General features: G+C 40.0%; 1 protein-coding gene across 1 annotated transcript in view; it reads right to left on the reverse strand.

Annotated features, from left to right (window-relative positions):
• The window catches only part of NUP210L (nucleoporin 210 like), a 51,627-nt gene that overhangs the window by 2,688 nt on the left and 34,985 nt on the right, over positions 1 to 13,954 (reverse strand). The window contains exons 31-37 of the mRNA XM_016221463.2: positions 11,734 to 11,909; positions 11,047 to 11,264; positions 9,482 to 9,618; positions 7,465 to 7,591; positions 4,935 to 5,084; positions 2,781 to 3,031; positions 1,711 to 1,912 (exon numbers count right to left, since the gene is read on the reverse strand). Of these exons, the coding sequence (XP_016076949.2) occupies positions 1,711 to 1,912; positions 2,781 to 3,031; positions 4,935 to 5,084; positions 7,465 to 7,591; positions 9,482 to 9,618; positions 11,047 to 11,264; positions 11,734 to 11,909 (1,261 nt within the window). The remainder of the gene's footprint in view (positions 1 to 1,710; positions 1,913 to 2,780; positions 3,032 to 4,934; positions 5,085 to 7,464; positions 7,592 to 9,481; positions 9,619 to 11,046; positions 11,265 to 11,733; positions 11,910 to 13,954) is intronic.

A 13,954-nucleotide genomic window follows, 5' to 3' on the forward strand; every position in this document is an offset into this window, starting at 1 on the left:
GCCCTGCCATACCTGGTAACCAGATAAAACACCTGAACACCTTTATCATACTTTGCAATTATTCCTTTGCAATTATTCTCACAACTCTCCTTTTCACTTTGCTGCTATCACTAACCTTAGGACCCACGGTGACTTACTATACATATTTAATAATAATAAGTAACAAACGCAAAAGACACAAAAAATATTCACAGCACAATTTCCCGAGATGTTAACAACATGAGATTTAGTGGTAAACTGACATACTCTGCACATTCTCTCCTTTGTCACCTGAGAAACTCGTGACTGATCCTACAGGTATCAGCATGAAAGGATTGTCTGGTTTCACAACCATGAATGACTTGGTTGAGAACTGAATTGTATGAGATGGGATATGTCTGAAAACAGGTCTGACTGTAATTCCTATCTCCCCAACTGAGCCTTGTCTTACATAAGATTTCTGCAGTAGGTACCATGTCTGGCATATACCAGTACGCACTCATGCTTGTGTGAATGAGCTGAAGGTTGGGTTAGATATTTGTAACCATTTCCACCCACTATGGCTGTACTGTTCTCACTGGTCCCTTACCCCCAAGAAGTGCGAGAATTCTTAACTTTTTTTTTTTTGCCACGGTGAAGTCTATGGATCTCTTGTTGGAATGTTTTTAAGTGCAAAAAATACATAAGAATAAAGGAAATCATATCAAAAGTTAACCAAAATAGAAACAATCTAATTTGTGACAATTACACAGCAAAATGCTAAAAGCCCTAATTTGTGATACAGTAACGTGTGCTTTAGTAACAACAAAAGTCTAGCTTCAGGTCTGAAAATTAATTGTAATTTTGAAAAATATTTTGAGATACAACAATTGGAACATGAAAATATCTGGATTCCACTGGTGACCATCACATACTGTTGATAGTGCTGTGGTGTATTGCCTGTATTCATAATCAGTGGGTTGATCTAGAATCAACTCTAGATTTAAAAACTGATCTAATAGAGCACAGATTGGAGCTGAACACTTCCTAATGGTGGGACCTTGAACACCTCAGTTCCTCAACTTTCAAAGGGAAAAAACTACCCTTTCAAGTTACAAGAAAGTGCATTTAATATGCTTAGGATATTTATTGACCAGTACATTATCAAGTGCTCATATAAACAAACTTTTCTCCCATTAGAAGATGTCCTAGAGTTTAGCCTAATTCACTCCCAATAATTAAGAGGAGTATTGTTTCCTTCCCTTGAGGGATGAGCAAGTGGAAGTGACATAAGACAATGTTTCTCTGGCTTTCTTAACCTCTCTCCATAACTGTTCCCATCCCACCCAAGTTGGGCATCATTTCTAAGTGGGTAACGGCTAGGATTAGGATTTGGGGAACCTAAGTCTTGTTTTTAGGGTTCACCATTTGCCCTTTGCTTAATGCAAAAAGATCTGCTAAATGCTTTGGAAGACAATGAAACATTTATCAAGAGGTTTAAAATGGAAAGTAGTACACGGATAAAGCTGACAGACTTGTTAAACTGACATGACTATTCTTAAGTATATGTGAAGTACCACATCTAGTGATAAAAAAAAGCTATCTGAAGATTGTGTTTTCGGTGGGCTTGGAACACTGATCCATGCCCCAGCTAGTTTGAGTAATCTTGGTCAAGTGGCTGAATCTTTTTCATTAACTAAATTGTAATACATTGTCTTCTCTAGATTAAAAGTAGGGGCCCCCATTGCTCACCTGCACCAGACTTCTTAATAGCTCTCACCAGCACAGCCTCACTTTGACTGGTGAGCACACAGGAAATATTGATGAAAACGGGTGATGTCATCCGCTGAAGGGAAGTGAAGTTGACAACTCTTATGGGGTAGATAGCAAGGCCAGGTGTGAGGGAAGAGTGACCATGGCCAGAGACCACTAGAACTGGGGAGCTGGGGAAGACCTTGGAGAAAAGATGAAATGGCACTGTTTGAAAGGAGTCAGTATTGTGTCATACATTCCAAAATTAGACATACTGAGACACCTGGGTTTCTAGTTCTAGCTAAGTCATTTATTTTTTCTCACTTAGATGTGTTGAATGATACAGGGAAAAAGTCATCTGTGAGAATAAAATTGGCTTCAAAATGTTTTAAACTGGCCCGGCTGGCATGGCTCAGCACTTGAGCATCAACCTGTGATCCAAAAGATCACGATTCAATTCCCGGTAAGGGCACACATGCCTGGGCTGCTGGCTTGATCCCTAGTCCGGGGCGTGCAGGAGGAGGCAGCCAATCAATGACTCATCATTGATGTTTCTATCTCTCTCCCTTCCTCTCTCTAAAATCAATAAAGATATATATAAATGTTTTAAACTAGAATTCTAAAGATTGTTTTTAATTAAAATAAAATTGATGTGGCCCTGATTGGCGTGGCTTGGTGGTTAGAGCATTGGCCCATGCACAAAAAGGGTCATGGGTTCCATTCTCAGTCAAGAGCACGTGCCTGGGTTGTGCCCTGGTCAGGCTGCGTGCAAGAGGCAGCCAATTGATGTGTTTTTTTCTCTTTCTCTCCCCCAACTCCCTGCCTCCCTCCCATTCTTTCTAAAAAATCAGTGGAAAATATATCCCCTGGTGAGGATTAATAACAACAGAAGGATAGCATTGGTGTTATCTTCCAGCTAATGACCTAGATTTTGGACTCTGAAAGCCCCCCTGACATTTTGAAAGGGACACATTTTCTTCATCCTGTTTAATATTTCCTATGGTGAATTTTATCAAGTCACAAAAATCTTTTTTCAAAACTGATCTGTTTTGGTTCCGATCTCAACATACCTCTAGTTTCTCAAGAACTTTGTCCACTCCCAGTACTCTTATCTCCCCGATGTCTTGTTTGTGGCTAAGAACCAATTCTGACTGGTTGATGTAAAAGGCTGGGATGAAAGGAATGAGGATTCTTTGCATTCCATTCTTGCTTTGTTCGTTGACGAGTGTGGCCCACCCGTAGACTGAGGTGTCAGCCATGCTGAGGGCCTGACGCAGCTCCTCTGACTGGGGTCGAACCTTGATTAAGCAGACATAAACCCCTGAAGAAAAGAGGGCAAACTGAGCTGGAATGTTCAGAGGCTATTGAGCCAACTGAGTTAGGATAGAAAGTAAAAATGGTGACATGTAAATTCAAAAGAAAATGTGAGCTTAGTTATATATTAGCACACTGGGCCACCACAAAAAAACAGTCCCAGGGAACCCACAACTGAACTTGTTGCTTAAATTGGTAAATCAACATGTTAGGGAGTATTAAATAATACAGTGCAAACAAATTATAGGATATAGAATGAAGTAGTCGGTAAGATCAGGAAAGGGCTTGTGAAAGAAAGGCAAGTTTTTTTGTTTTTTTAATCCTCACTGAGGATATTTTTTCCATTGCTTTTCAGAGAAAGTGGAAGGGAGAGATAGGGAAACATCGATGTGAGAGAGACATCAATTGGTTACGTCCCGCATGTGCTGGGGATCCTGTGACCCGAGGTGCAGTACGGAATCGAACCTGGGACCCTTCAGTCCTCGGGCTGACTCTAACCACTGAGACAAACTGGCTAGGGCAGAAAGGCAAGCTTTGAGCGTGGTTTCATCACTTCTCTATCAAACCACCACTTGATAGTCTTACTTTTGTCAACAGTATTTTTCTAGTTACCTATGCTCAAATCTCAGCTGTGTTTTGACAACCTTTACTTCATTCTTATATCCAATCATTCTCCAAGTCTTGCTAACTCTTCCTTTGAAATGCCTCTGGCTTCTGTCTGCCCTGTTAGTACTTGTTACTCTAGTCTAGACCACTACCGAGTCATGCTTGGATTATCGCAATGGCCCCATTTACTAGTCTCCTTGCCTCCCATTACTCATTCTTTCTTGTCCATTCTGTGTACTTCCAGTAAATACTTTAAAACTGCTTTCATTTTATTTTTGTAAACTTCTCCAGGGCTTTCTATATTGCCTGAAATGTCCTGTTTTCTTCGCATCTAACTTACTCTTAGTCATCTTCTGAAAGGTCATTTACTCTGTAAAACCTTACTTTAACTAAAAACCCATGTTTGATGTAGATACTTTCTCCTGCCCTAGTGCCCCATGTATATGTTTATTCTATAACTAATCACCCTGTGAAATACTAGTAAGAGTTAAAAGCCTTGCCTGGCCAGGCGTGGCTCAGCAGTTGACCATCAACCTATGATCCAGGAGATTGTGGTTCGATTCCTGGTCAGGGCACATGCCCAGGTGGGGGGCGTGCAGAAGGCAGCCAATCAGTGACTCTCTCATCATTGATGTTTCTATCTCTCCCTCTCCCTTCCTCTCTCTGAATTCAATAAAGATATATTTAAAACTTAAAGATTTAAAAGCCTTGTCTCACTCCTCTTTGTACCTCCAGTGCGTGTCCTGGTACCAGGCATTGTTTGGTGCTCAACAGTTTGCCAAGTGAACCTTCCTTCAGTGGTTGCTCATTACCATTCATACTGCCTGGCCTTGGAGTAGAAACTCTCCCATGATGTAGCACTATCCTATTTACTTTTGACATGAATCTCATTTTGTATCAGTTGCTTTATATATAAAGTCATCCCAGCATAATGCCTATTTCTACTTTCTGCTTGTTAATGGTATTCTGCTTGGAATAGTCTTCAGTTCAACAAACATTCAAACACTGTGCTACTTGCTGATAAAAGATGAGTGAGACATAAGCCAAGCCCTCACAGAAATAACAGGGACTAATGAAACAGTAAATTATAATAGAAAAGCATTTTCTATTGTGTTATAAACAATAGAAAGGTATTATAGAGACACATTTAACAAGTTTGAATGGATTAAAGAAAAATGTTGATTGAGAAAGAGTCCATAGTTACATAGCAGATGAAACTGGGAAGTATAAATGCAATCCAGTGGGAGTGACAATGACACAATATGAAAACAAGGGGGAAACCAGATTCAACTGGTGGAACCCACCTTTCTCCATGTTGAAATCTGAATGGACATGAAAGACTTTACTTGCTGGAATGTCTAACAAAGTATTACTGAACTGTATGTGGCACAGTATGAGGGTCTCTGGAAGAAGTATTGTTGTAATGGCCAAGGCTTGACTTGGGGTACAGGATCCTAATAAGCAGAAAAGAGGTAAACAACTTTATAACTAATAAGAATCTGTAAAAGGGGAGGCCATTATTAGAAGCAGTTTGGTATTCAAAAAAAGGGGGGGTCAGTTCTGCTTGACTCGCTACAGCTGTCTTGCTAGCTTTGTTGGCTCCTGCTATAACCAAGGTGAAAAAATAGCGTAAGACCCTTGCCTCTGCTAGCCTGTGAATGACTATAGTAGGGCTTCCATTATTAATATGATGTGGTGTCCTCTTTCAAAGGTTTTTGGAATTTATCAATGGGAATAAGACAGATTACAGGGAAATTTGACAGCAATTAGAAATACAGCACTGCAGCTGGGAAGTAGCTTTTTTAAGTCTAGAAGGTTTTTTTTTGGCAACCGTTTAAATATGACCCAAGTGAAAGATCTCTAGAAAGTCATTACAAGTGATGCCTTAAACAGGAGCCACATAGCCAGAAAAATGGACTGGCAACATAGTTGGGTCAATTATAATGGATCGCAGTCTAGCTAAATAGGAACTCGAGTCCTGTTAAGATTTTTCCCCTGAACAGTTTTGTGGGGTTTTTTCCAAATGCTTTTTCCAAGTCTTTTTTTTTTTCCTATTTAAAAAATTTTATTTATTTTTTTATTGGGGTGACATTGGTTAATAAGATCATATAGGTTTCAAGTGTACGTTTCTATGACACATGATCTGCATATTACATTGTGTGCCCACCATCCAAAGTCAAATCATCTTCCATCACCATATATTTGGCCCCCCTTTGCCCTTTACTATCCCCCACCCCTTCTCCACTGGCAACCACCAGTGGTTATCTGTGTCTATGAGTTTCAGTTTTATATCCCATATATGAGTGAAATTGTATGGTTCTTAGCTTTTTCTCAAGGTCCATCCATGTTGTCGCAAAAGGCAGTATTTCACCTTTTCTTATGGCTGAGTAGTATTCCATAGTATATATGTACCACATCTTTTTGTTGTTGTTGTTAATCCTCACCCAAGGATATATATATATATTTTTTCCCCATTGATTTTTTTAGAGAGAGTGGGAGGGAGGGGTGGGGGGGGAGAGAGAGAAAGAAGAGAAACAACATCAATGCCGGAGAGACTCATAAATCAGTTGCCTCCTGCAAGCACCCAGATCTGGGCTGGGGATCAAACCCTCGACCCTTTGGTGCATGGGCTGATGCTCTAACCACTGAGAACACTGGCCAGGGCCACCTATTTTTTTTCCAAATTGATTTCAGAGAGAGGAAGGGGGAGAGAGAGAGGGAGGGAGATTGAGACTACATCAATTGGTTGCCTCTCACACATGCCCTGACCAGAGATCAAACCTGAAACCTGGGTATGTGCTCTGACCAGGAATCAAACCCACCACCTTTTGGTGCACAGGATGATGCTCCAACTGAGCCCCACCGGTCAGGGCTTATCTATAACTTTTGCCACTAACTGGTCTTTACCTTGTATAAGTTACTTGCTCTTAGACTCAGTTTTCTCATCTTTAAAATAATAATTACTACATGATGAGATTGTTAAATGAGATAAACTATATAAAAATTCCTAACATAGCAGCTGGAATCAATTAGGAGCCATATATATATATATATATATATATATATATATATATATCTGTCCCCTCCTAATTGATTTTTAGAGAGTGGAAGGAAAGAGGGAGGGAGAGAGAGAAAGAGGGAAGGAGACAGAGAGAGACATTGATGTGAGACACAATCTATTTCCTCTTGCACACACCCTGACTGGGTCTGGGGGTCAAACCTGGAACCTAGGTACTGTAACCCAGGTACTTGCCTTTCGGGGTGAGGACAAATGCTCTAACCACTGAACCACACTGGCCAGGGCTGGAGCTTCTTATATTTTACTTTTCTTTCCTCCACCTTGTTTTGACAGTAAATCATAGTCCAATACAGAACAAATAAAGAAAAACAGACTAGGTAAATTTGCTGAGCAAGTAGCCTTTCAGATGTCACCCTAGTTCAACAATTCTTAAGTCTGGGGAAGCTTTAAAAGAATTAGACCCTATCCCAAATTTATTATTATTTCTGGATGGAGCCTAAGAATCTGTATTTTTTAAAAATTTCTTTGGGTAACATTGAAATCACCCATGTTTGGAAATCCTGGTCTAGGCCACCTCCTGTTCGCAGGCAGGATTATATAACAGGAAAGACAATAGGGACTACGTTGGGCCTATTTCAAATCCTTACTCTAGTGATAATTTCTTAGGTCTCATACCTCTCAATGATTTATTTGTTAAGGTGGAATCAATTTTGAAATAAAAGGAAATTTGTATTGCTAATCCAAAGGGGTAAGTGAATTACAGGAAGATGAGAAAGTTGAGAACAATCACCCACACCTATAAAGAGATACCTGACCTTTAAGATTGACACCATTTCTGCCAGTGGTGATGAAGAAGTTGAACACAGTTGAATTGGGGGTATTGGTGAGATAAGTCTTGAGGTAATAACTGAGTGTTAATCTTGATGATGCGTTGACAACTACCTGTCAGGAAACCAAAGGAAAATCTGTACCTAAGTTCTTTTTTTGTTTGTTTTTGTTTAAAATATTACAGATGTCCCTTTTTCTCCCCATTGACCCATTCCACCCCATCCCTCCCCCCTCCCCACCACTGTTCCTGTCTTTGGCTTGTGCATATATGCATATGAATTCTTTGGTTACTCTCTCCCCCTCCACCCACCTGCCCTCCTCCATCCCTCTGAGATTTGTCAGTCTGATCCATGCTTCCGTGTCATTGAATCTATTCTGTTCATCAGTTTATCAAGTTCTTTAGATTCCACATATAAGTGAGATCATGTGATATTTGTCTTTCTCTGCCTGGCTTATTTCGCTTAGCATAACATTCTCCAGATCCTTCCATACTGTCCCAAATGATACGAGATCCTTCTTCTTTACAGCTGTGTATGTATCTAAGTTCTCAAAGAATCTGGTTCCCTCCTCTACCTCTCATAACTTATTTAACCCAAAGCATCTGTTTCACACAAATTGTCCTTCTAGTGATCACGTATTTAAGAACCACAAAATCTTATGGGAAGAAAACATTTCTTTTTCTAAAAGGAGGTCTTTGTCCATTATTCCTTCTGACATGTCTTCCCTTTGTATGATTCCCTATTAAAATGCCTTTGAAGACAATTGCAACTTTAGAAATTTTTCTCTTTAGTTGCATATAATCTCAACTTTTTCTGAAACTTCAGAATACTTTGGTTTCTCTCAATATACTTGTAATGATCTGCCTTATATTGTAGGTATTTTTATATTTGTTAAAATCCCTCCTATTAGGCTCTAAGTTCTTTAACTTGGAACCCTACTTTATCCCTGTGCATCCTGTACTGTGCCTTGTATATAAAGCTAGTGCTTAATGATTACAAAGAGAGAAGGTGATGATAATGATGATCCTTTCCCCCTCTAAATATCGTAAATTTAAATGCAATATACTGTCCAGTCTCCTTAGTACTACCACAGTTTGTTTGTTTTTAAATATTCAAGGACCTTAAAACCAAGTGAGTTATATATTGTAAAAACCATCAATTATGTCTTAGTTTTCACTTACTTAACCTATTAATAGCATTTGACATGGTTGATCACTCCCTTCCTCTTGAAATAACTTTCTTCACTTGGCTTCCAGAGCACCAAAATATCTGGGTTTTCCTTCCACTTCCCTGGTCATTTCTTATAAGTCTCTCTTATTGGTTCTCTCAAAGCTCTTAATATTGGAGTGCCCCCAAAGCTTAATCCTGGTACCTTTTCTCTTGTTTACACCCATTCTCTTGGTGATCAAATGGCTTTAAATATCATCTCTATGCCAATGACTCCCAGACTTTTATATCCAGATACCTCCTATCCAATTTTACATGTCCAAAACTGACTGATCCTCTCTCCAAAGCTGTTCCCCTCACAGTTTCCCCATTTCAGTTGATGGCAACTTTGACCTTTTAGTTGTTCAATAAAAAACCTTTAGTCATTTTTTTTAAAAGAATTGTTTATTGATTTTTAGAAAGAGGAAGGGAGAAGAGAGAAACACTGATGTGAGAGCACAGCATCGATAGGCTGCCTCCTGCACACCCTCTACTAGGGATAGAGCCCACAACCTGGGCACGTGCCCTGACAGGAAATCAAACCTCGATCTCCTGGATCCTAGGTTGACGCTCAGCCACTGAGCGACGCCCGGCTGGGCACACAGTGATACTTTAAAATGTAAGTCAGACTAGGCATTCTTCTCGTTAAGAATCCTAATACTATTTCCCTTTATGCTTTAATAAAGCTTGTTGGCTGTTTTTATATCTGATATGTGAGTGTATTTCTTTGCTATATGCATATTCCCATATTTAGAAAGAGTCGCCCTTGTCTCTTAAATTCTGGTATTGTTAGTTTTACCTCTCGATATGTTTTCCCCAGTCCTGGGATGTCATGAAAGATTGTTGCTATTCCTGGACTCCTGGCCACTCCTACCCCAGTGACAATGTCTGTTTGTAGAATACTGTCAGTGGAAATCATCCATATCCCAGGTTCACCTAGGAAAAGACAAGAAAAAGCACTTGGCTGCAACCTTTTGATATAAACTGATGGTTACTTTACCCTTACTCAGACTCCAAATCAGTAGGCCATTCAAGCATATAGATCTCTCTCCCCAGCAGGAACACCCAGCTTTGAGGATAACTTTGTTTTCTGAATGGCAGGTTCCCCTTCATATATCATGCCAGCAAAATAAAATAAGAACTACTGACCTTCAAGATCATAAAAGGTACTTAGTTCTTAAAGAAAAACTCACTTTACACATAGGGATAACTCTCTGATTAAATTTTGTTTAAACCCTGCTAAAGACAAATGTGCTTAGAGCTACCCATTGATACCAGCAGGAAGAATGCAAGAAAGTGAAAACTGGCGGGAGAGAGGATTTATTTTGGCTTAAATCTCAAGGTGGCAGAGGAATCCCAAAGGTTAGGTTGGATTACTGATCCTCGCATGTGGCCCTTTTTTCCCCTTATCCAAAGAGGTATGGATTTGGGATGCCCCAAATATTCCAGAATGGAGACAGAGGGACAATCCTGACAAAATGTAGCAAAAGAGAGTAAGAGAGCCTCTGCTTCATTGACAAGAAATTAACAGTCATGGCGTTATAATTCTGTCAACCCTAAAGCAGAGTTAGCTCACCAGCCCTGTATTACATGATAGTAGTGGTTTCTTACAAGTCAGTTGTTACATGACTAGAGATTTGACCTAGTCTGAATAGAGCTCCCTTTGTATCAAATCCAAAATATATAGTTAATGTTAAAGTCAGGTCCCATGTTACATCACTTAATCCAAAGCCAGTCTTACTTGGATGGATTATTTGGATGCATACACTCAGTCAATATGGAATATGCTATCTGTAAGCCCAAAGAATTAACACTCATTTGTTAACCAAAGACTGATTTGCTTTAACTCAATAGTACTTCTTAGAACAGAAATGCTTTGCTCATCAAGAGAATAGTAAAGCCAAACGTTATTAGTGATGATATATGTAGGATTTAGACCTTCAATGGACCTCACAAAACAGTATACACAAAATTGGATCTTAAAACTAAAGCCTTATTGTCCTTTCTTTCCTTTTACTTCATCCTTTACTGCTCTTCAACTTAGCATTTACCTCCCTTCAGAAGCTGGAAATGGAGAAGGCACAGTACCTTACACTGTCTACATAATACATTATATAGAGCTATGCATTCAATACGCATTTGATAAATATGACTGGCTGACTTCTAATGGCTGGCTAGTGAGAGAAATGGTCATTAAACTGAGGATTATCAATTAACATTGAAAAATAATAAAATACATAAAAATATTTTTTTTTCTAAGTGAGGCCTTCAGATTTTAGATAATTTGGGGGAAAAATTCTCTAAGGGATGAGTTGCTTTGTAATCTTGTCAGTTGTGAGGTTAAGAAGGGGAAGGTATCCAGACCATTTTGGTTGAGGAGGTGAGTACTGAAGCAGATGACATCTCCAACAAAGGTAAGCTTGGTGTCTGGCTCAATGGCATGCTCTACAGCAACAGGAATATAATCTGCCATGCCTGGATGTCTCCGATCCCAGAGCCCCACAAGAGTCACCCCTCTGTTCACAGCCTGGGCCACGTAGGTATAGTTCCTATTCCCTGGTCCAATAACCAATAGGTCATCTCTGAAAGTAGACATGAAAGGTAGAAATCTCTGAAAAGAGACAACAGTTAGGAAACAGTTCTTGGGACAGACCCTATTACAGCATTTTGTATTCAACAGCTCAAAAGTTCAGAAGGAATTCTACAATGGAGAGTAATCAAGTAGGGGCCAGAGATCAGTCTATTACCTTCATGTATATAGAGCCCAGTAAGGCTTTTAGTTAAAACATTTTCCCCCCAGTATGACTTTTTGATAGTAGTACTCCAATTAGTTCCCTATGGAGGCTTTCTGTGAACTAGGACTTGACAGATTAAAAATATCCTGACCTTTTTCTTCATTGAGCAACTAATACCATTCTGGTCTTTTCCCATCTTGATGAAAGAAACGAAGATCAGATTCCAAATGCAGAATATGAGAGCAATTTGCTGGAGCGGCTATGTAATACTAGCCTAACCTGCAAGAATTTCTACCAGTGTCATTGACTTCCATACCTGTTCAGAGCCAGATAAAGCTGGGTATTGTGTGTGTGGAATTTCTCTCCGATGCTATTATAAAACTGAACAACGAAGGTGAGAGACATGCCCAAGGGAAAGGCTGATAGGGTCCTTCCTTGGGCTGTGTATAGCTTGGGTTGGCTGCTCATTCTCAGGTATGTCACTGGTGCTACCTGTGGGAGACAAAACCCCACAGAGAAGGAAGCAATGGAGAGGAGTTGTGACCATATCCTGAGATTTATAATCAATGATAAAAATTGTGTTCCTCTTTCATACAAAATAGCTCTTGATTTAAGATGACTTAAATCAGTGTAAATATGACAGTACAGGAAATAGCTTTTAATTATTAAAGCTGTGGGAATTTGAAGAGAAGCTGGAGCTTTTTGAGGGGAGAACTGCAATTCATCTATTTTGTGCAGAGTGCTCATTATTGTTAAATAATTGATTATCAAGAATAGTGTAGATTGTGTTTTTACACTGTAAGAGATAAGCTGTGATAACAGTAAGTAAGATAACAGCTTTGAATCCTAATTTCATCTGATTTCATAGCTTCATTTAATCTAGGTCTCAGATTTCTTATGAGTTTAATACAGATAATATACCTACCTTATAGGGTTAGTGGTAGTTAAAAGAGATAATATACAAAAGGACCAACATCATGGGTGGAATATTGATGTTTAATGGATAAAATTTTTATTTTTTTGAGGAAAGCCAGCATAAAGCACTTTTATTGCAATAATAAAACTTGAAACTCATATGTAGTGCATGGGGAGGAGGGAAGGGGGTAGGCAGCAATTTTTCTCACCAAATCACTGCACAGGAGAGCAAAGGAGTCAGAGGAGGGAAGGAAAAGCAGGAAACTTTGAGCTCAGCAGGGGGAGGTGAGCATCAAAAGACAGGAGATGCTGAAGCTGTGCTGAAGCATCATTTTCTTAAGACAACACTCAAGGATTTGTCATGATGGCTGGGCTTTCATTGGGTTTTAAGTGTCTACAAACAGCACCTTCAATTTAAACTTTCAATTAAAGTTCTTAAAATTTAGGGCGTGGAGTCCTGGATAGTTATGACATTATAAAAGTCCTGAATATCTATTAGGAAAAAAAAACACAGAATGGGGGGGGGGGGAGCCAGGCCATGAAGAAGGCTTCAGAGGTCCCTGCTGGCCTGGGGACAGATACCTGTAGTGTCCAACATCGCAGTGAAAACGATTTGCTTTTAAAAGGTAGAGGGTTTAAGGGGAGAGTGGGATGGGGGAGTGGAGGCAAGGGCTCTCCCCTTCCCCACTTCAGTTTTGGGTAGGGCTCTTAATTCAACCCAAAGACATCTCTCAACTTGGAGATAATTCGGCCCTCAACAGTGCCTCAAATCTGCTATGGCTTTGTAGTGCAGCAGCAAGAATGTTTAATATATAATAGATAAAAATTTCATCCAAAAAATAAAATAAAATAGATAATGGATAAAATTTTTAAAAATTATATCCTATTAAGAGTTTATTATAGCCCTGGCTGGTGAGGCCCGGTGGTTAGAGTGTTGGCCCACGTACTGAAGGGCCATGGGCTCAATTCCCGGTCAAGGGCACATGCCTGGGTTGCAGGTTTGATCCCAGGCGACGGTCAGGGCTTGTGAGGGAGGCCACCAATTGATGTGTCTCTCTCTCACATCGCTGTTCTCTCTCTTTTCCTCCTTCCCTCCCTTCCACTCTCTCAAAAAAAATAAAATAAAAAATCAATGGATAAAATATCCTCAGGCGAGGATAAAAAAAGAGTTTATTATAAATTTTTTTCCCAGACCACAAGGAGATAAAAGGACTATATATAGTCTTTTGGGAAACAGGGAGAAGAGGAGGGCCAAGATGAGTCTAGGGCATTGGTGAGCACATTGCTGGGGGAGGGGGCCTTGTTGGGATGGCCCACCAACCCCATTAACTGGCCCAGCAAGTCCTGCAGGGGCCGGGGGCATGGAAACACCAGCTGTGATTCCTCTGCCATCAGCCCTGCTAATCCCTGGGCCCCCAGCAGCTCCAGCAAGTGGTACTCTTGGGAGGAGATCCCTTTACTGTCATTGAAACCAGGTTCTCCCCTCCAAGCAGCACTAGACCAAGGACTCATTCTCTTCTTTCTGCTTGTTTTGAATTCTTTGGCTTGATCTTGAGTTCATCACAATCACATAGGATCAAATTCGCTGCGTGTTGAAAGCCTTGAAGGTGCCAATGAAGATA

This window comes from Miniopterus natalensis, chromosome 19 (genome assembly GCF_054644295.1).
Source record: "Miniopterus natalensis isolate mMinNat1 chromosome 19, mMinNat1.hap1, whole genome shotgun sequence".
In the NCBI taxonomy this organism is placed as follows: domain Eukaryota; kingdom Metazoa; phylum Chordata; class Mammalia; order Chiroptera; family Miniopteridae; genus Miniopterus; species Miniopterus natalensis.